Below are 23,832 nucleotides of genomic sequence, written 5' to 3'. Positions count from 1 at the left end.
AAAACGAAGTACTTTTTTGCTTCTCTGTATTCTACATCAGGAGTTTTTGTTGGTAATTATCAGTAACATCCATTTTTCCTGCTTTTTATTAAGGCCATGTGACGAGAGGGTCACGTGACCAAACCTGGTCTTCAATTTTTCTTTCCCAAATTACGTCTAAACGAAATGAGGTATCGTTCTGAAAGTTTGGGAAATGAAAGAGGAGGTAATAAAGTCCATGTCCCTGCTTTGTTCCGGTGGAAATTTTGAGAAATTTTTTTTTTTTAAAGAAAATACCAGTGGAAGTTTTCTTTCTCAGCTTACGTCCACACGGAATGAGATATCGTGTTAAAAATTTGGCACGATAAATAGAAGGCATGTAAGAATGTGTCTAGTCCTAAATAATTAGAATAGTGAAAAAAGTTTTTTTTAATTACTATTTTGGAAAAATGCCGACCGTGCCGTCGTCAAACCCTGCAAGCAATTTGCAATGTTGTCAATGGGCTATTTATGAGGTTTACATTTATCGAAGTAGGGCAAAACAGCAAAAATCGCTCCCGAACACTATGCACAAATAATGCAAAAACTAAAGTTTGCACTTCAAATGCAATTAAACATATTTGGTCTGATATACGTATCAGTCTGGTATCAGCTGTGTCAAAGCAGCACTAGCGCAGCAAGTAGACAACTTCGAACTTCTAGGGGTTTGTAGGTAAAACAGATTACATGATTACCGTCAGAGAAAATTAAGTCAAACTTCTGCTGTAAAACCTAAATGTCTCCGTCGATAGTCATTATTTTCATAAATAAACTTTGTTCTCACTCCAACTCTTTGCAAGGCCACAAACGATCCTTTAATATTTATTAACATTTCCCGAAAAAACTTTCCGCGTTATTTAAACTTTTATTTTTCAATATGGGTGAAAAAATGTTGATCTTAGGGCTGACTTGATTAGCTGTTATGCTCATCACATGGCCTTAAGTAAAAAAAAGCTTCAAACTTACCGGTTTCCAGGACTGCACCTAGTGTAGACGCAGACACCTGCAAGTGTTGTTCCTCCAGTAGATGGACAAATATCACCAACTGAATAGACTAAACCAGATTCTAGTTCTTAATTCAACCTCCAGACGGAGCTGATACGCCACCAGCTGAACAAAAAAAAAGCCAGTTGCCAGTCCCACAGTTCAATCTCAATACAGAGTACCAAATAAACAAGCTAAACGATCAAAATTATCTCAAGAACATGAAAATCTTGAAATTCCTGAAACTCCGGTTCTCCATCCTCAAGTCTAACTACCAGTTGGAGCTAATATACCACCTGCTGAACAGCCTAAATCAGATTCCAGTTCTTCAATTCAATCTCTAGCCAGAGCTGATGCGCCACCAGCTGAACAGTCTAAACAAGTTTCCAGCCCTACAGTTCAAACTCCAGGTGGAGCTGATTCATCACCAGCTGAACAGACTAAATCAGTTTCAATCAATCCTCAATACTAAGTGCCAACTGAACAACCTGAACCATCAGAAAAATCTCATGAACATGAAAAACCTGAAAAGCCTGAAAAACCGGTTTTCAGTATTCAAGTTGAGCCACCAGCCGGAGCTAATGCCCACCATCTGAATAATCTAAACCGTATTCTAGTCCAACAGTTCAACCTAAATACGAGTGCCAACCAATCAACCTAAACTATTAGAAAAATCACAAGCACATGAAAAACCTGAAAAGGATGAGGAACCAGTTTCCGGTGCTCAATCTCAACTTGAAAATGAATCGAAAACAAAATGAATTAAACAGCCTAAGTCATCAGGAAGGTCTGAAGAACCTAAAAGACATAAAATATCTTAAAAATCTGGTTTCCAGTCCTAAGTCTCAATCAACTGGGTTTATTTGGTCCCGATCATATGGAATGTCTGAAGAACTTGAAAACCCAAAAGAACCAATTTCAAGTCCTAAAATGCTGAAGACGAACTTAATACACCACCAGCTGGACAGGAAATAAAAGGAAAAGCTGAACAAGTGAAAAACTAAAAGATGAACAAGAAAAAAAACCTAAAGGCCGAGCAGGTGAAAGAAAAGAAAGCCGAGCAAGACAATAGACGAAAAGTCGAAAAGAATAAAAAACTAAAATCTCAACAGGTAAAGGAAGAAAAAGCCGAATAAAAGAGAACAGGAAAAGCTGGACAGGAAAGAAAAAAGAAAGCCGAACAGAAGAAAAAAAAAACAGGAAAAAAATCAAAAAGCTGAGCTGGTGAGAAAACAAAAAAACTGAACAAGAGAAAAAGCAAAAATGTGAACAGGAGAAAAAAAATGAAGGTGACAAGAAAGGAAACAAAAAGTCTAACTGAAGAAAAAATCTTAAAGTAATAACAAGGCTTGGACGACCAGGACAATTCAGCATGTATGATTCGGAATCTATTTTATAATATGTAATATTGTGGACAATTAAAAAATCATCTTCTAAAAAATTTCTTTTGCATATATTATTTTAGAAATAATTTTTATTTTACTTAGAATATGCGGGTCAAAATTGACCCAAAGTAGTGGAAGGGCAGTTTCAAATAATGTTAAAAGTTCAAGATTTCTTAATCTGAAAATTATTTTTTCAGTTAAAATAATTAATTTTTAAACAAGAAAAAAAGATTTGCGAAAAAATAGTGAAATGTTCAACCATTCTAATAAATTAAAAAGGAAAATAATGTTTAACAAAAAGTGGAATATTTGATATGCTTATTCACAAATATATTGATTCGCAATAAAAAACTGGTCAATCAGGTTAAAAAAAAATTGTCAACAAAACAGTGGAATTTTTAACCAACAAAGATTCTTCAATCAACAAAGAAAAAAAATTGTATCCAAAATGTTGGGTTTTGAAGTCATAAAGACTCATTTTTGAAGAAAAAAAGTTAAATTTACATCACAAAAATATGCATTTTTAACCGAAATAACTTAATTTTCGAGTAACAAATTCGAGTTCTTAACAAAATAAGTCCATTTTCAACTTAAAAGGATCAATTTTCTAGTAAAAAAAGCCGATACTTTTTCTGTTGAAAACTTCATTTTCAACTAAATTTGTTGAAGTTTTAACCAATTACATAAAATTTGAACCAAATTACGCATCTTTAAAATCCAAAAAATTACATTTTAAAATCAATTATTACATTTCCATACCAAGAGATCAACTTTACACAAAAAGAGAAATTTTTAACAAAAAAACATAATTTCTTTTTCAAAAAATGGAATAGTTTAATTTATGTTAGAGAAATAAATTTTCAACCAAATAAAATAAACTTTTAATTCAATAGTTACATTTCCAATCAAACAGACGAATTTTCAGCGAAAAACATAAAATGTCAAGAAAAAAAAATTCTACCAAAAATAAACAAGTAATATGTTGGTTGAAAAAATGTCTTTTTAATTTAAAAAACTAGAAGATTGATTTTCTACTTAATAAATGAATTTTTCAACCGACAAGGTGACTTAGTCACCAAGAAGATTATTATTCCACCGCAAAAGACAACGTTCTCACAATTTGCAAAAATTTCCAATCAATTAGTTGAATTTTTAACTGAAGAAGATTGATTTTCAAACAAACATGGTATGAATAAATTTTCAGTGGAAAAATGAACTTTCAGGCACTAATTTTTAAGCTAATAAAGTGATTTCTAAACCCAAAAGATTAGTTTTGAAAATAAATTCTTAACGAAGAAGTGCATTTGTCACCAAAAAGATTAATTTTCGCCCAGAATAGAAAAACCTTCAAAAAAAAAAAAAATTTTCAAACAAATAGTTGAATTTAAAAAAAAAAGTTCAATTTTTAACCAAACAGAGGAATTTTAACTAGAAAGATTAAATTTGTACGAAATAAGAGTAATTTTTAACAAAGTACATGAATTTTAAACTATAATTTTAATCTTTAGTGGAATTTTCAACTAAAAAGATTCATTTTTTTAACAAAAAAACACCATTTTGAATCGAATAAATGAATTTTAAACGAAAAAATATTAATTCTTGAAAAATAGAATAGCTTAATTTTCAATTAGCGAATTAAGTTGTTAAGTAGGCAAAATCAATTTCCAAACAAAAAAGAATAATTTTTAACAAAATACATGAATTCTGAATAGTTTAATTTTCAACTGAAGAAGTTTGATTTTTGAAGAAACCTTATATATAGAAATAAATATGTCTAGAAAACGCGGTTAATGCAGAGTTGCAGAAAATTTGAATAAAATTTTAATGTTTGAATGCAGTTCTACCTTGATGCCATATTTTATAAATCAAAAAAGAATCTGCTCATTTTTAATAATTATAACTAAGGGGAAGAAATGAATATTTTTTGTAAAATCCATAACAACATTTTGGAAAAGAAATTGATTTTTTTTTAAATAAATGATAATTATCCTTATATATAGGTGCATATGTTTTAAATATATTTTTTATTATTTATATTTAAGCAGATGTGCCTGCTATAATTATTTTCATGCAATATACTTATTAATGAGGGAATAATTTATTGCTTACAGATGTTCTTTTTAAAATCCATGATCAAGTGACAGACGCTTCGATCTTGTGTGTTTACATAAACTTTATTGACATTAGATCTCACATCTGCGTGCACTGCGTAACTATTCTTTTTCTAACGGATATTGGGCAGTATATATATCGGCTAGATTTATTCTTAAAATTTATCAGTCACAACGCAATCTTAGAAGAATCAGTATCTTGTATTAATCAAGAAAATGAAGTTCGTTTTTGCGGCTCTACTTGTAACCTCTGCCATCTCCATTCGTAAGTATAATAATTTTAATAATAATAATAATAATAATAATACTATTATTAGTACTTTCTCTTTAAATTGAACAAAACGAGTTATCAAAATTTTTAATATGAAATTCTATCCCTCAAACTTTATTGAATTTATATTTGTTTGCTACAGAATTATGTTCCGCCTTTCCGTCCTCCGGTATACCAGCATATGGAGACGCACAGAAGAATGTACAAGCTCAAGCTCAAGCTCAGGCTCAAGCTCAAGATCAGTCTCAAGATGGAGCTAATTCATCGCCAGTTGGACAGAATCAAGCTAAGGATGCTGCGGTAGGAGGTGATAACAAAGTCGGAGGAAATACTGAAACATCTGAATCTTCTCAGGGAGTAGATGCTGAAGCAGCAGAAGGAGGAGATTCAAAACAGAAAGGAAAGGAGCAGAAGGGAGCTGCAAAATCAACTCAGGGTCAAGCTCAGTCTCAAGCCGGATCTAATGCATCATCAGTTGGACAGACTCAAGCTAAGGATGCTGCAGCAGGAGGTGATAAAAAAAATGGAGGTTATGCTCAAACATCTGAATCTGCATCTTCCCAGGGAGTTGATGCCGACGGAGCAGAAGACGGAGATTCTAAACAGAAAGGAAAGAAGCAGAAAAGAGCTTCAAAATCAAATCAGGGTCAAGATCAATCGCAAGACGGAGACAATGCATCACCAGTTGGACAGACTCAAGCTAAGGATGTTGCAGCAGAAGCTGATAAAAGAGTGGCAGGAAGTACCAAAACATCTCAGGAATCTTTTCAGGAAGGACCAGAAGGAGATACTCAACCAAATCAGGGAGATTCGCAAGGAGATTCACCTAATGCATCTGGTAAAGCTACAGAGTGTGAAAAGAATAAAAAAAGTGAAATTGCTAAAAAATTGAAGCGTGATAAAAAAGTCGAGCAGGCTAAACAAAAGAAAGTTGAAAAAGCGGAAAAGAAAGCCAAGCATGACAAAAAAAAAGAAGAGGAAAAGGAGAAGAAAAAATCCGAGCATGATCAGAAAAAGAAAGCCGAACAAGAGAAAAAAAGAAAAGCCGAACAAGAGAAGAAAATAAAAGCCGAAGAGAAAAAGAAAGAAAAGGATAATAAAAAAAATGAGAAGTGTGAATAAGCTTAATAATTTGGATATCCTGGACTATCCGAAAAAACACCATGGACAGCTATTACAATTTGGAAATTCTTTGTCAGAGCATCCAGAATTCAGTTTCTCAGTATAAATTTTGATCTTGCTTCCTATTTGTATATGTTGCAAATGTGATTTTACAAAAATAAAAACATTATCTACTGCCAACTCCTTTTGGATTTTTTAATTCAACAACTTTGTTGTTTAACCTAAAGTAGGTTATTATCAATAATATATATATAATATTATAATACATCATTAAAAATTATTTTTAAAAATCTGTCCGCTACGTGGACATATTATCATCGCGCAATGTGCGAGCAGCGATCTTCGCTGGCAGGATTGCGAATTCTCTTTTGTTAAAACTCCTTATTGTTCGGCCTTCTTGTCCTTATCATGCTCGGCTTTTTTCTTCTTTTCCTATTTTTTTCCTTTTATCATTCTAGGGGCTTTTTTTCTCTTTTCAAGATTTATTTCCTCTAGGCTGCTCGAATTTTTTATTAGCTTTACATTTTTTATTTTTTCTATATTCTGAACCTTAACCAGATGTTTTAGATACATCTCCTTGAGGCAGTTTTACATCTCTATTTGCATCACGTATCTCGCGTTTCGCACTCAATTTTTTCAAAATGAGAAATTTTCTACATTAAGTTCAACTCTGTTGTAGCAATTATATTCTTTGCTTTACCCCAGTCTGGAACTGCTCATTCACGTATTGTTACATAAATAACAAATCTTATTTTCCGTAATTACTTTAATATTATTTTCTTCTTTTGCATTAATTTTCATCCTCAGATACCCTGAAAAATGTACTGTTAATAAAAACACAGATTTTTTTTCGGTGAAAAACTTTTGTTTATAAATTTATTGTACTTCCTGTAGTTTTACCAATTTTTTTCTTCTTTTTTTCTGTCAAATCAAAAACTACGGGTTCTATCAAAAAATAATTAATCACAGATGTTTGCCGCTTCCATTATTATTTTTTCATTAATTTTTTTTCGTTTAAAGCAAAAACAAAGTTTGCTATACAAAATTATTTATAACAAACATGTACATCTTTTACGGGTCAAAAGTTATAGTGGGCATTTTATTTTTTTATTTTTTGCATAAGTGGCTCGCAAAATAGAATTTTTATTTTTTAACAATTTCAAAAACAAGAACAACAACAATATAAGCTAGAAACTACCGCAAATCCAGTTTTTCTTTTGTATTTTGGCTCTTCAAACATGAAAATTTGAGAAAATCCATGGCAGTCAGTTTTTACATAAAACCAATATCTTCTTATTATAATTAGAATGAGAAAAACATAGTATCTTTATTCTTCCACAAATCGCAGCAAGTATCAGTTTTTTGTCTAAATTAATTATTTAATTATTATTAAACTATATCCTCTGTATATATAATACGATAAAACGAAACAAAAATAAAATTAGTAACGTCCGAAAAAGAGAACAAACTGGTATTTTTCCTGAAATGTCTGGGTAAAATATAATAATATTTCAGATTTTTTAAATCTTTTGAATTAAAAATAATTTGCGAAAATATAATATATAATATTTTTCACTCATTAACTTAAATTCATTTCGGATTTTCAAATATTTTAATAAATAAATTATGTTTTTTAATTTTCCCTAATATTCCTTAAAAATAGGGAAAATATGCTAGTGTTAATCATAAGTAATTTTATAAAAGGACTCAAAGTGAAATTTTGGAAAAAAAGTATTTCGGGTTTTCTTTATTTGATAATAACTATTGAGAGTTCAATGTCTTTCTTTTTTCTTTAGGTAAAAGTTGCAATTTTCATTTATTTTTAATACTCTAATGCTGTAATATTGCAACTTTTACAAAAATAAAGAGAGAGAAATATTATACCCTAAAAACTATTGCTAAATTAACAATGAAAATTGTGAAATATTTATTTGAAAAGTTCATCTCGAGTTCTTTACCAAAGCTAGTTATAATTCACAATAAAATATTTTTCTTGATTTTAGAAATCATTTTTAATAACTTCTATTTTTTAGCTTGAAATAACTTTAGATTGATTCTCGCAAAACTTTTCCAAATTTAAAAAAGCTTCTTTTTTACAAAATTGTAAAAAATGTACATTTTTCTCAACATTTTTGTAATTTTCAAATTAATAACTTTTTTGGAATCCTTTTATGACGTCTAAAACATTCTAAATGTCTTTAAAATTTTTTCAAATTTGTTTTAAAATTCGTTAAAGATAAGAAAATTGGTCTCAAAGACTTCCAGATTCTTTTTTCAATTTTTTTTTTAAATACATTGAAATGTTCTGGAACATTATCCTAAGGTTAATTATTCAAAAAAAAAATCATGAAATATTTATTAGTCATGATAGAATTTTTTTAAAATTTTGTAATTCTAATTTAATTTTCTTGTAGAATCCCTTTTTCAAAATAAAGAAATTATTTGAAATTTCAACTGAATCTTCAGACAATTTTATTATTCTCTTAAAACCCTTACAAATTCTTAAAAGTCTTTTCATTTTTTGTTTAAAAAATGTATCTTTCATTTTAAATTATTCTGAATCTTCTCAAGAATTCAATTATTTTCGATTCTTTTCAAACTACTGGAAGTTCTACAAATAAAAAAAAAATATTTTATACTTAGTCATTGTTTTACTATCTTTTAGATTCTTTTTTGAAATATTTTAAAATCTTCAAAACATAAAATTAACAGTTTAAAATAAAATCTGAATAATTCTGAATTTGAAAAAAAATCTTATTTTCCGTGTGGTAGCAAAATTCAATCATTAAAAAAATTAAAAATTAAAAATGACTTTAAAAAAAGTAAATTTACAACAAATATTGCCAAAAGAGCCCTTTCTCTTTTAGGTAAGGATTTGTAGAAATCCTGAGGAAATCCTTAGGGGTCACCTTGTCCGGTCTTTGGGTACAAATTTTTTTGATTGGTTCTATAAACTGATTTTAATACTTTTTTTATCTTTCAAAACGATATTTCTTTTCCTTTGAACTTATTTCTTCAAAATACAGTTTACAAGAAAAAATTTTGTTTAGAATAAGATTTTCGCTGAGCTGTCAAATTCTAATTACAATTTAAACAATGCAATTTCAGGAAAGCAGTTCGCAAACAATGCTATGAGCATTGTTAGAAGCATAAAAGTTGTGACATGTATAATGCAAGACAATATCAAATAAATGTGTAATTAATTCTAGTTTTTCCATGTTGAATCAATATGTAATAAATATGAAGTGTCTGTAGGCTTACCTAACTTGTTTGGAAATTTCGCAATATTGCCATTTTATTGTTTCAATCAAGTTTGAAATGACAGGATCATAAATTTTATTTAAGAAAATATAATTTACGCACGTATTTTTAAAAAATTAATTAATGAAAACAGGTAGTATTAAAGTTTTAATAAAACCTCTGATTTTGTATGGAATAAGCCAGGCTTATGAGGCAATATGAAATTATGTCAAAAAAGATTTTTTATAAATTTTTGAGCTCCTTCGAGTGAAATTTTTGAAAATAAATATGCAGACTAAAAAGAAAATTATGGTTAAAAAACTCACAGTCGTGCTTAGAAAAGTCTATAGGTCCTACTGTCAATTCGAGTACCAGCACAGTCGCAATTTGTCTCATTTAAAAAATTTTTTCTTAAGCTGTTTTTTTAGAATATTGAAGACCATATTCTGATTTTTTCAACTCTGCGAAGTAACCGAAAGCTTTTCAAATTGATATCTCATTGTTTCAACTAGCCTATGGAGCAGAAATTTAATCGTAATTAAATTTCGCTAATTAAGATTTAGAGACATGCCTACAATAAAAATCGTCATGCAATAAACTTAGTGTTGTCATATTATTTTATTACTTAGACGTTTTTTTTAAACGGTGCTTAGGTGGTATTTAACTTGTTCTTGTGTATTTTGATAAATTTGATTTACGCTATAGGTAATTTAATACTATCGCGATGCGTACAATGGAAAATTTTCAAACTTATGAATGATTGATATTAGAATGTATTGCAAAACTAGTCTCCCTCCTCCGTTTGGTGGTTAGTATATATCGGCCAGGATTCTTCTAATTCCTCAGTTACAACGCAAACTTAGAAGACTTAGTTTCTTGTATACTTCAAGAAAATGAAGTTCGTCTTTGCTGCTCTGCTTTTTATATCTGCAGTTTTCTTAGGTAATTATTATTACCACACATTTTTGACTTATGATTTAAAAATAATTTGTGCCTCATGTGTTTAAAAATTTGGTTTAGTTGTTGAATTATTTTTCATTATTTGTTCATTTTGTCTTCCTTTTTATTGAGTAAAAACTAAACTAGGTACAGATTCATTTAAAATACATTTCTAACCTTCCTAATTAACTAAATTTATATTTTCTTGTTGCAAAATTAGGTTCAACCTTACCGGTTCCCAGTGCTACACCTGCTGTAGATGTAAAGACACCTCCAAATGTTGCTCCTCCAGTAGATGGACAAGCATCACCAACTGAAGAGCTGAAATCAGATTCTAGTTCTTCAACTAAACCTTCAGGCGGAGCTGATGCTTCTCCATCTGAACAGTCTAAGTCAGGTTCCAGCCCCGCAGTTCAACCTCAATACGGAATTCCAACCGAACAACCTAAAGCATCAGAAAAATCTGAAGAACCTGAAAAACCTAAAGACTCCGAAAAGTCGGTTTCTATTCCTCAAGTTAAGCCGCCAGCCGGAGCTAATTCATCACCGGCTGAACAGCCCAATCCAGATTCCAGTCCAATTAAAACTCCAGGCGGAGCTGATGCGCCACCAGCTGAACAATCTAAGCCAGTTTCCAGTCGTACAGTTCAAACTCCAGGCAAAGCTGATGCTTCATCAGCTGAACAGTCTAAACCAGTTTCTAGTCCCACAGTTCAACCTCAATACGGAGTGCCAACCGAACAACCTAAGCCATCCGATAAATCTCAAGAACCTGAAAACCTCGAAAAGTCTAAAAAACCGGATTCCAGTCCTCAAGTTCAACCACCAGCGGAAACTAATACACCAGCAACTAGACAGTCTAAAGCAGTTACCAATCCTTCAATTCAACCGTCAGGCGGAGCTGATGCGCCACCAGCTGAACAGTCTAAACCAGTTCCTAGTCCTGAAGTTCAAACTCCAGGCGGAGCTGATTCACCACCAACTGAACAGTCTAAACCAGTTTCCAGTCCCATAGTTCAACCTCAGGACCGTGTGCCAACCATACAACCTAAACCATCAGAAGAATCTGAAGATCCTGAAAAACCTAAAGTGCCTAAAGAACCGGTTTCCAGTCCTCAATCTCAACCACAAAATGGGTCGAATACAAAATCAACTGAAGAGCCTAAACCATCAGGATTGTCTGAAGAACCTGAAAACCCTAAAGTGCCAGTCTCCAGTCCTCAATCTCAACCTCAAGCTGGAGTTAATACACCAGCAACTGGACAGGAAATAAAAGAGAAATCTGAACAAGTGAAAAAACAAAAAGCAGAACAGGAGAAAAAGGAACAAGCCGAGCAGGAGAAAAAACAGAAAGCTGAACAAGTGAAGAAACAAAATGCCGAACAAGAGAGAAAACAAAAAGCCGAACAGGAGAAAATAAAGCAAGCCGAACAGCAGAAAGAACAAAAACTCGAACAGGAGAAAAAACAAAAGGCTGAACAAGTGAAGAAACAAAAAGCCGAACAAGAGAGAAAACGAAAAGCCGAACAGGAGAAAAAACAAAAACTCGAACAGGAGAGAAAACAAAAAGCTGAACAGGTGAAGAAACAAAAAGCCGAACAAGAGAGAAAACGAAAAGCCGAACAGGAGAAGGAAAAGCAAGCCGGACAACAGAAAAGACAAAAACTCGAACAGGAGAAAAAACAAAACGCTGAACAGGCGAAGAAGCAACAAGCTGAACAAGAGAGAAAACAAAAGGCCGAACAGGAGAAGAAAAAGCAAGCCGAACAGCAGAAAAAACAAAAACTCGAACAGGAGAAAAAACAAAAAGCTGAACAGGCGAAGAAACAAAAAACTGAACAAGAGAGAAAACAAAAAGCCGAACAGGAGAAGAAAAAGCAAGCCGAACAGCAGAAAAAACAAAAACTCGAACAGGAGAAAAAACTAAAAGCTGAACAGGAAAGAAAACAAAAAGTTGAGCAGGAGAAAAAATCTAAAAGTGTTAGACGGTCTTGGTAAATCATAACAATTTAAAAAGTCACTGGACTATTTGTGATGCCGAAACCAGTTAAAAAATTATGCTATGGATAACTTCAATAGGCGTCTCTTCATTACAATTATAATCATCAGAGCATTCAGGACTCAGTTACGCGCTATAAATTTTGATCTTTTTTCTTATTTGAATCTGTTATGTTACATGTAATATTATGGATAATTAAAATATATTCTGGCAATTTCATTTGCATATATTACTTTAAAAACCTTTGTCATTCTACTTATAATATGTTGGCGTCTGCCTGAAAAGGGCCCTTATTATCGATTCTGGTTTAAGAATACCTACGTTTTTCTAAGTCAAGGTCAAAGTGATTATTTTCGGGTTTGAGTGGGAGATGATACTGGGACCTTTGCTAAACTTATTGGCACAATACTCATATGTTTTATTGCTATTACAATTTTATCCTTTGTATTTAAACAAAATATTGACCTACAGTAATAATAATAAAAAATAAACAAATAAATCGTAAAATCAAAAAAAAACAGCATGTTCCCATGACAAGTGCAGAATTTAATGTTCAAAAAGCTTAACAGCATTTATTTATATAATAATTAGACTTTAATTTTTAGTATTAGGCCTTTTCTAAATACAGTTTTTACAAAATTTAATTTTTCAGAAGAAAGTTTCTTTCTTATCTCTAAGATTTGTATTACACCTCAAACATACAATAATTTTAATACCTAGAATATTTATAAACCTATCAATGTGACACAGTCACGTCCTCTTACTAAAAGTTGCGATTTGTCACGTTTCTTAGTTGGAGAAAATTCTATTGATTATATACACATGCCTAAATAAATGCAAATATTTTCACAAATCAGTTATTATTTTTCACTATCTAATTAGTATAAAGCAATCATTGAAAGTTACAGAGAATATTAGCAAAGTTCATAATTTATAATTTCAATATTTTTTAAACAATTGTTTTTAAATGAAACTGTATTTCAACTAATCAAGTTAGTAGCAGTTTTCTAATAATGAGTATGATATCACTAATATAAATTAGAGAGATGTATCTGCAATGATAATTATCATACACCAAACTTTCTGGTTACGCATTATCTAATTTCTTGCATTTGGTGTTTTTTAAAATCAGTCCCTAGGTGACAACCACGTTGTTTCTGTATATTTTGATCAGGTTTGTTGACACAATAAGTGATATTTTACCGGCGTGCTGCCGGTACATTCGTAGAAACATTCTTTTGTCTTTCTTAAAATATCGTCCGTGTTGCGAGATTTACATTATGGCATCAACCTATAATAATTTCCTAACTAATATAATAATTTCCTAATTAATAACCTATAATAATTTATTATAATAAAAAAAATTTATAATAATTAAAAATAATAATTTCTTAGAAATAATTTCCTAACTTTAAAAAAAGTTATTGACACCATCACAATCACTGTGTTTTTTATTGATCAGCTTTATAACAAGTAAATTGAGTACATAGATCTTATTGCCATTATGTGAAGAAAACTTTGAAATTTTTTATGTTTTAGAATCATTGTTTGGACACTATAACGCAATTTTTTAACACCTTCATTAGACAGGAAAGTTTATTTCTCTCCCATCCAGGCAATGTACTGCTTGTGCGAAGTCCTCCTTCCTTTTCAGAAGCTCTGCAATTATGATTTCTTCTCTGCGAGTGATTCTAGAATTCTGGTAACTTTTTCCGCACAACCTTGCACGTACACAGATCGTACCCAACTAGAGTCTTGCGTGTACAGATAGTATACCATATTTTGGGAGAGTGAATTCTCCCAACTGTGCACGCTTCAATCAATGCGACCAGATTTTTTACTTGAAAGTACATATGCACATATGGCACCCTTCCAACTGTGCACGCCTCGATTAAAGCGATCAGATGTTTACCTTAAAAGTCTATATGTACACATAGAAGACTTCTGTCCGTGCACGTCTCAATTAATACAATCAGACTTTTTAATTAAAATTTCACATGAGTCTCCTTTACGTGTACGCGGACTTCTATGTTAAATATCTGATCCTAATAATTAAGACGTGCACAGTTGGGAGGTTACCATTTGTGGACGGGAAATATTCTGGTTCAGGATATTATACTGAAAAATAATGTTATAATAATAATACAATAATAATAATAATTTGACCCTTGCTGGCTAAGGTAGCTAGACGCTCGGACTCCGCTTTAGAAGTCGGGTGTGCGATCTTTGAGCTCTATCCCTGAACATTTTTCTATGTACTTTTATAAGATTCTAGTGGTGCAATTTTTTGAGCTTCCGCAAAATTAAGTACCATTTGATTTTTTGCTCTAAGAATTTTCTTTTGTGGCATTACTGAAACAAGGTTTCTGCAAAAAACGGATCACTTAAAATTTACCTGCAAATAGAGTTCGAAATTATTATTTTTTCACATGGCGTTTAGAATCTAAACTACATAGAAACAAAAACCGTGCAATTTTTTGTAGAATGTCGCAAAAAATCGGGCTTTTAAAAGGCCGTTATTCTTAGACTATTTTTGATACACTTTCCTTTTTTAATTTTTGTGCTGTATTTTACCTAATTTAATTTTCATTAGTATACGTTAAGCTCCAGGATGCACAGGAAAGAAGCAATCCACTGGTATATGATATTTGACAACCTTAACAAACAAAAATGTCCGTGCTTTGAGACAAAATCCTTCACAGTGAAAACTCTGAAATAAATTTTGTTGCAATTAATTTAAAGATAGGGTTCCATCTGGCTTGGAGTTGGGATACGAAACTGCTGTCAATTATTTTTGTCTCAAAACTGTAAAAGAATTAACAGCAGATGACCTTAAGTACCCCAAGTAAAGATGACCTTCAAACATCATATTGATTTAATTCGTTAAATATGTTACTCAGTAAGGAGTTAAATTGTTTCTTGTCTGATAACGAAAAAACCAACTCAACAATCCGATACAAAGTATAAATAAAAAAGTTTTTAGGCTTAAATAGTGGCGACGTAGCCTACTTATACACTTTATAATACTTTGCTTTTGCACTTGTTGTCTTTAATTTTTATGCTTCTAATTAGTCTTTCAAGTTTTTAACTGATCTAATTTTATAAAAATTTGCAAGTAATTTGTACTATCTTATTAAGTAAGATCTAAATAGATATGTCTGCACTAAAAGTAATAAAGCGGTATACTCACTGATAACAAAATATTCTATTTGTTGCACGTGTTGTTTTAAAAAACGTTTCCTAGTTGGCCGTCACCTTGTTGATGGATCTTCTGATACATTTTATTAGGGTCACATTACTGACAAAATGTATTGTGATACCAGCTTGATGTATGTGGTTAAAATTTTCCAGGCATATTCAGAGCTAATATTAGAATGCAATGCGTAAATATTTTCATTCCACTTGATTGTGAGTAGTGGTATATATCGGCCAGTATTCTTATGAAAATGCATTAGTTACATCCCAATCTTCGAAGAATCATTTTTTTTATATACCGAGAAAATGAAGTTCGTTGCTGCTGCACTTCTTTTTACCTCAGCTTTCTACTACCGTAAGTAAAATAACATTATTTTCAATAATACGCTTTTTATTCTTTCTTAATTTATGGACCACAAGTGGTTATTCATATCATGGCATCATTTTATTCAAATATGCTGGCTTTCTCATCATTTCAGGGGTTAGTGATTTTCAAATCAATTGCCAAACTCCCAAATTTATAAAGTTTATGTTCTTCTGTTACAGAATTATGTTTAGCCTTTCCGGATTCTATTTCAAACCTAGATGGTCCTCCTCCAGATGATGGATCAGCCACCGATCCAGCTCAAGTCGGAGCTGGTAAACCACCATCTAAAAGTACTAAACCAGGTTCCAGTACAGATCCAGATGCTGTTCCTTCAGATGACGGATCGACCACAGATCCATCTCAAACCGGAGCTAAGAAAACATCAGCTAAAAACAGTAAATCAGGATTCAGTTCAGATCCAGATGCTGATCCTCCAGACGATTTATCGGCCACAGATCCATCTCAAGTCGGAGCTAGTAAAACACCAGCTAAAAAAGGCAAACCAGGTTCCAGTTCAGATCCAGATGCTATTCCTTCAGATGACGGATCGACCATAGATCCATCTCAAACTGGAGCTAAGAAAACATCAGCAAAAAAGAGTAAATCAGGTTCCAGTTCAGATCCAGATGCTGATCCTCCAGATGATTTATCGGCCACAGATCCATCTCAAGTCGGAGCTAGTAAAATACCAGCTAAAAAGGATAAACCAGGTTCCAGCTCAGATCCAGATGCTGCTCCTCCAGATGCCTTATCGGCCACAGATCCATCTCAAACTGGAGCTAAGAAAACATCAGCAAAAAAGAGTAAATCAGGTTCCAGTTCAGATCCAGATGTTGATCCTCCAGATGATTTGTCGGCCACAGATCCATCTCAAGTCGGAGCTAATAAGACACCAGCTAAAAAGAGTAAATCAGTTTCCAGTTCAGATCCAGATGCTGCTCCTCCAGAAGACTTATCGGCCGCAGATCCATCTCAATTCGGAGCTAGTAAAATATCAGTGAAAAAGAGTAAATCAGGTTCCAGTTCAATTCCAGGTGCTGCTCCTGCAGATGATTTATCGGCTACAGATCTATCTCAAGCCAAGCCTGTTAGTTTAACAAATAAAGAAAATACATTAGATACTGGCTTAGGTGCAGATACTAGTACTTCAGATAGTTTAGGGGCACAAAAAAATGCTATCGGAGGTAAATCAAGTCTTAAAGGAAAAGCAGCTAAGAAATCTGGTAAAGGTAAAAAGTCTCATAAGCATAAAAAATCCAAAAAAGGTAAAAAAGGAAAACATGGTAAGAACAAAAAGAAATCTGGAAGAAATAAAAACAAGGAAGCCGCACGAAAGAAAAAAAAGCAGGCTGAACATAAGAAAAGGAAAGCTCAGCACGAGAAAAGGAAAGCTCAACACGAGAAAAGAAGGAAAGCCCGACTAGCGAAAAAAAAGAAAGCGGAAGAGAAGAAAAAAAAAAAAGCGCAACAAAATAATAATAATCAAAAAGCTGATCAGAATCAAAACACAAATGCTGTTTCAGGTGATGTTTAGAATAAGTCATACAAGTAAGCTTGATCATTGTTATATCCTGCAATCATTTGAAAATTTCTGAGCATTTGAAAAAAGACACGTAGGACCACCAGGATAATTTATCAAAGTTGTAGACAATGTAGGATGCCTAAGCTATTCATATATCCTGAAAAGTTGTACTGAAACCTGGACAAATCGGAATAACTGAACCAGTTGAACAATTTGGATATATAGGACTGAAGCAAAAATTTCTCCATCACAATTCTAATAGGCATAAGGTCTAAGATTGAGATTACTATTCTACTTCACATCATACTTATTATTCAAACCTGTTGCAAATCATATAATATTTAAGAAAATAAAACTAATACACAGGCAATTTTTCTTTAGTTATTTTTCTTTAAAAAAACTTGGTTAGTAAGGTGGTTTAAAAAGTGGCAATCTTCGAGTTTCATTTAAGAGAATATCCCATCTTGGTTGGTTACAAAAAAGTGAAAGCGTTTTTTTTCTCTATCAGACTGTACTTAATTGTGCCACCCGGCCCCTTTATTTTTCTATAAAAATAACTTTGAGAAAACTTCTATATCTACAAATATAAGACTGGTAGGCGTAGTTCTCAATAAAATTAGATCATAAGAATAAGTCAGAATTTTTGTGCACCTTTACTTTTTTCATTCCTTCGGCTTGCGGGTTCGATTCCCGCCTCGCACTCTGGAAGAGTCTCGGTGGCCCATGAGGTGAACACTAGCCTAGCAAGGGAGTTGTTCATCTCCGGAGAGTCGTAGGACCGGTACCTCTAGAGAAAAAGGTTTTCTATAAGAACTTAAGGCTGTTGCTCTTGGTGGATCGGAACCCACCTTAAACTCTAGGTCCCCCTTCCACCACCAAGTAATTGTGTGGAGGGTGTGTAAAGGAATAGAGAAGCTGTAAGAAAAATGTAAACCCTTAGGGGACACATTAAAAGCTTATAACTAACTACTTTTTTCATCCAATACATTTTCTTGTGGAGGTGCTTGCTTTCATTAATTTAGCATACCCACCCCCTAAGGTCACAACATAATAATAATTCAATTGTACTAGAATTTTAGGCTTTTTTAGGCTCTTTAAATGCGCAAAAAATTTTCTTAATGTCGTATTTTTAGCTTTTTTGGACTCCTCGAAAATAGCCTTTCTGATATTTCAGCTCCAATCTTAATCGTTAAAAAAAAACAACCACTATGTATCATTTAGATCTGACAAAGTCGATACGTAGATATGTCATATGCACGTGCTGCAAAGGGATATGCTATACGCTGGTTCACGTTTAACAATGAGGGATGGACGATAATAATCGGATTGGGTATTTTCGAGGAACCGAAAGAAGTTTGAATTGGGTTGATTTTAGAACTTAAGGGTTGTTTGGGGAAAATTTTTTAGGGGATTTTAGGAGCCCAAGAAAACCTAAAACTGTGCTTGAATTAAATTTGTTCTGCTGTGGGGTGCTGGATTAATTTATGATTACATCTCCGCAAGAGAATGAATTTTTTGATTCAAATATGAAGGTGCTAGCTCAATGGATCTTATTTTATCGCATAGTATCCATACTTATACAACGATATAAACTAATTGTTATAATTTTTTATTATTTAACTTAAACTTGAGACTAGAATAAAATAGAAAAATGTACATTTTTCGCAATTCAGCAACAAACTTGACAGAATTTTGCTCAATGTCGTATTTCTACCATGTATTCATAATTTCTGAAACAATTTCCATTTATTTTTGTATAAATTTTTTTCAACAACAGGTCCAAAAGTACTGCATGTAACATGAAATCATTAATTTGAATAAATGATTAACATGATCGATTCAATTAATTGTAAACAAAAAAGAAGAACTTCGAAGACGCTCCATCGCACCACCAATAGCAAGCACTGCACCACTGTGTTAAGGGACTTAGCAGCGAAGCAAAGTTTCGTCAAAAATGAACTTTTAAGTATTAATTTTCCCTCACTTTTTCAGTTCCGAATGCACTTCACTGCCCCACAATAATACATTTTTAATTAATTCACTAATTGATTGATGAAGATACAAATTGGTCTGATGTCCAATATAATTCCGATCAATGTCTCCAAGATGCCTTATGTCCCAAAGATGCCCTAAAGACAATTTTCGTACTGACATTAAACATCTTTAGAGCATCCCTAGGATTTCCAAAAGATATATTCCAAAAGACGTCTTAGGGGTGCCCCGAAGACGTTTATAGGACATCCCTTATTTTTTGCCCACTGGGATGCTATACTTTACTATACCTATACGCTTGAAATTTCTCCAGAGATCTTGACAATATTTTTGTACACTCTTAACACATTACGGAATTCTAAAAAATTTTTTTTTTAAATCTTTAGAAATTTACATTTTGTTTCAAATTTATTGAAACCTGCTCAAGCTTAAATTATTTTTCTGAGAAGTAGAAAAATCTCCGAGTGGAGCCTTAAGTTTTCATAACTTTCATAAATTTAATATGAATTCTCCAGATATTCACACTTGATAGAAACCAAATGGTCTGGCAACCTCTTGTTAAAACTTATTTATTGATGCGTAATTAAGTCCTGAACTAACACAAGGTCGAGTTTCATTCATTCATACTCAGGCTTTTGACAAAAATGTATGCGTGATTTCGTGATTACGATTTATCAATAAAAAAAGGTTTTCTTGGTCAAGCTATAATAGTATAATAATAATGTATTTAAAATAAATTGAGTCTCACTGTCTTAGGTATTCAGACGTTGGGACTCCGAGTAAGAAGTCTGGCGTTCAATCCCTTAGCCGGTACCTCTGGAAATTTATGCTATCTACTTTTACTAGGTTCTAGTGGTCAAAGTCCCACTTTAGGTTATAAGTCCCAACGTCTTGCCGTAGAGTCTGTAACTCAGTCAGTGGATGGTGGGGTTAAAACCCAGGCTTTGCCTAGCATGTGAAATTGGGCATACTACTCTTATCAGGTCACTTTAGTGCATTGAAAAAGTTTATCAGTGACTGATGATATATACCTGGACAACGCCGTCCAGACTATTCAAAAAATCGAACTTGAACCAAATTGCTTGGACATGTTAGGTTGTAACCGTCTTAAGTCTATGAAAAAATGAGCTTTTACATCTGTAGTAAATAACATGATAAATTAAATCATTCTCTTTTGCAAGTCTTCTAACGTTTGCGTGGCAGTAGGGCTTGTTCTTTCCTCTCATGGCTTTGGCAGCTAAGATAGAGCTAGCCTTACTATTTATAACGTTTTCCATACCAGCAATAAAGATTGAACGACGGCTTGATTTAGTAAGAAAAACGTCGGTAAAGCACATCAGCTACAGGAAGCTGCACCGCCAAACACAATGCATTGTTCTATTGATATTCCTGTGCAACCTCCTAATGAGCCAATACCACCACAGTTTCTAAAAGTAGGCATTCTGATTAAACCAGAGGCAAATTTTCGGAAACCAAGAAGGAGATTGTAATGGAAACATATGAGCAGATGCGCTTTTATTTTTGTCAAAAACAGTGGGCTAAGTTTGAAAGAAAATTCGTCCCTTCTTACTCAGATAACCTCAAGCTAGTCACAAGAATAAATGAATAGGATCTAGCGAACTAAAAACACCCATTAGTTAACAACAATTTGCTTTTGGTTTTTTAGCTAGCTATAAGAAAGAAGCCACGCAGCCTTCTGCCATGTAACAAAAAAGCAAACGATATTCCGGTTGTGAGTCCTGCTACATCCGGAAATGGTACCCTGAAATAAGCATCAAATTCAAACTTTATTTTTTTCTTTGTTATCACCGGATAAAAGTACCAGCTGATTGGACACATTACTTGTCCACTCAACCGGAATATTCAGAAAAGCTGTAAAACCAAGATCCATAAGTGTAGCAAGCTGAGACATGAAGTGAATACATTATGCAAGAATGTGAAACATTCATCTTAGCTGATTTAGCTCATAATTTTCTACCTACTGCAACATCTTATTAATTTAAATGATTAGAGTGTTAACTCGTAAGGTGCTTAAATTATTATGTGGCTGATAAAGAAGAAAACCGAGATAAGAACTCGAGAATAAGTATAAATGAAAAACATTTTCATTTAGTACATGTGTGCACAAAGCCTACTTACAAACTTCATAATTAATATCTAAAGTTTTCAACTGATCCAATTATTATAAAAATATACAAGTAATTAGAAATATTTTATTCATTGATATTTAACTTGATATTTCTGCACCAAAAGTAATAATGTGTAATACTTACTGATAACGTGCTATTTCATTTCTTGCAGGTGTTTTTATTAAAAATAGTTTTCTAAGTGGACGTCACCTTGTTCTTGAATATATTGATACATTTTATTTAGGTCACCTAACTCATAAAATTTATGTTAATACTATCGTGATGTATGAAATATGTAAATAGTCTGTTTCCACTTGATAGTAAGTAGTGGTATATATCGATCAGGATCCTTATAAAAACGCATCAGTCACAGCCCAATCTTCGAGGAATAATTTTTTTTTAATGTATCGATAAAATGAAGTTGGCTGTTGCTGCTTTGCTTTTTACCTCGGCAGTCTTCTTCCGTAAGTAAATTAACATTTATAAAAATAATACGATTTTTGTCTTTCTTAATTTATCGACCATGTTCGGTGATTCATATTATGGCACCATCTTATACAATTTTCCTAGCCTTTTCCTTACGTTACAAACATAGTCTTTCCAACGTGGAAGTACTGAGTACTTAATTTATCATGAATTAGAAGTTTGAACCAATAATAATAGTATTAATAATTTCCTAACATTTTTTTCAGTTTTTTTTTGGTACCTTTTGCTACATTAATGCGCGGCAAGCAAAGCTTCAATAAGGTTAACAAAAAAAATGTGTGTATTCTCAACAAAGCTAGGAATTATTTCTTTCAAATTGAATTTCCGAGTTAGAAAATTAATCAAATTTATATTTTTTTGTTATAGAATTATGTCTAGCTTTTCCGGATTCCAGTTCAGGTCTAGATGTTCCTTCTTCAGATGATGGAAAGGCCAAAGATCCAGCTCAAGATGGAGGTGATAAAACCAAAGCTAAAAAGACTAAATCAAGTTCCGGTTTAGATCCTGATGTTTCCACTCCTGATGATGGATCGACGACAGATCCAGCTCAAACTGGAGCTGATAAAAAAACAGCTGAAAAGAATAAACCTGGTTTCAGTCCAGATCCAGATGCATCTCCTTCAGACAATGGATCAGCCAAAGATCCAGCTCAAGAGGATGCTGATAAAACAAAAACTAAAGAAACTAAATCCAGTTCCGGTTCAGATCCAGATGCTTCTCCTTCTAACGATGGATCGGCCACAGATCCCTCTCAAGCCAAGACTAATACACTAAATACCAAAGACAATAAACAAGTTGCCAGTTCAGGTGAAGATCCTAGCACAAAATCCGCAGAAACGTTTAAAACAAATTCCAATGCTTCAGCTGATTTAGATGCACAAAAAAATGCTGTCGGAGCAAAATCAAATTCAAAAGAAAATGCAGCTAAGAAATCTGGTAAAGGTAAAAAGTCTCATAGGCATAAAAAATCCAAAAAAGGTAAAAAAGGCAAACGTGGTAAGAAAAGAAAGAAACACGGAAGTAATAAAAAAAATAAAGACGCACAAAAGAAAAAAAAGGAGGCCGAACATCAGAAAAGGAAAGCTGCACATGAGAAAAGGAAAGCCCAACATGAGAAAAGAAAAAAAGCCCGACTAGAGAAAAAAAAGAAAGCGGCAGAGAAGAAAAAACAACAAGCTGAAAAGAAGAAGACCCAATAAGTAAGATGAAGTAGGATGCCTGAACTGTTCAGATATCTTGAAAAGTTGGACTAAAACGTGGACAAATTGAAATTTCTGAATCAGACAAACAGTTCAGATATGAAGGACTGCAGCCAGCATTCCTCTATCACAATTTCAATAGTCATTAGGTCTAAGATTGAGCTTTATATTCTAATTCACATCGTATTTATTATTTGAACATATAGTAGATCATATAATATTGTAGAGAATAAAAGCATAATAAAACGGCTATTTTTTGGGTTATTTTTATTTCAAACAATTTGGTTATTAATGTGGTTTAGAAAATGGCAATATTCAGTTTTCTTGTGAAGATGCTTGCTTACATTAATCTAGCACCTCGAATTTCTAAAATTACAAGATATTAATAATTCGATTTCACAAGAGTTTACAGTTTTTTTTGGCCTTTTTTGGGCTCCTTCAAAATACCCATTCTAATTTTTAATCTCCAACTCTCAACGTTAAAAAGCTATAGTTAAAAAGCTATAGAGTTGGCTTTTTTCAAGGAGTCCAAAAATCGAATATTGAATACACACTTCTCAAAATGATTATATTGTGACAAAGTTATATCTACATATGTTCTGCACAGAGGTTGTTTTTTAACGTTAAGGGGTGGAGAACAATAATTGGAGTGGCTGTTTGAAAGGAGCGAAAATAAAACCAAAAATGCACCGGGATTATATTTGTGAAAAATTCAAATTTGTTAAATTGAGTTTATTTTGAAACTTAAGGGTTCTTTTGGGGAAATTTTGGGTTTTTAAATTGATATATAAAGAATGAAGCAACCCAAAAATTTTAATTAGTACCTAGAAGACCCTAGAAAAGCTTAATATTCTGACCTATGAAGAATCTTAA

The 23,832-nt window shown here is 32.6% G+C and overlaps 2 protein-coding genes across 2 annotated transcripts; both read left to right on the top strand.

Annotated features, from left to right (window-relative positions):
- The first annotated feature begins 5,048 nt into the window (after nucleotides 1-5,048).
- Nucleotides 5,049-20,104, top strand: LOC117175350 (axoneme-associated protein mst101(2)-like). Its single transcript, XM_033365057.1, has 7 exons — nucleotides 5,049-5,511; nucleotides 5,664-5,813; nucleotides 10,004-10,073; nucleotides 10,291-12,048; nucleotides 15,811-17,093; nucleotides 17,155-17,179; nucleotides 19,902-20,104. The coding sequence occupies exons 1-7, from the start codon at nucleotides 5,131-5,133 to the stop codon at nucleotides 20,102-20,104; spliced, it is 3,870 nt and encodes a 1,289-aa protein (XP_033220948.1). The 5' UTR covers nucleotides 5,049-5,130.
- A 1,585-nt stretch (nucleotides 20,105-21,689) lies between these two features.
- LOC117175349 (caldesmon-like) lies at nucleotides 21,690-22,959 on the top strand. Its single transcript, XM_033365056.1, has 2 exons — nucleotides 21,690-21,738; nucleotides 22,127-22,959. Exons 1-2 carry the CDS (start codon nucleotides 21,690-21,692, stop codon nucleotides 22,957-22,959), a joined length of 882 nt encoding a protein of 293 aa, XP_033220947.1.
- Nucleotides 22,960-23,832: the final 873 nt, after the last annotated feature.

The sequence above is a fragment of the Belonocnema kinseyi genome, chromosome 6, assembly GCF_010883055.1.
Source record: "Belonocnema kinseyi isolate 2016_QV_RU_SX_M_011 chromosome 6, B_treatae_v1, whole genome shotgun sequence".
Classification (NCBI taxonomy): Eukaryota; Metazoa; Arthropoda; class Insecta; order Hymenoptera; family Cynipidae; genus Belonocnema; species Belonocnema kinseyi.
Note: the sequence above shows the minus strand (reverse complement) of the source record. Positions and strands in the feature narration are given on the sequence as shown.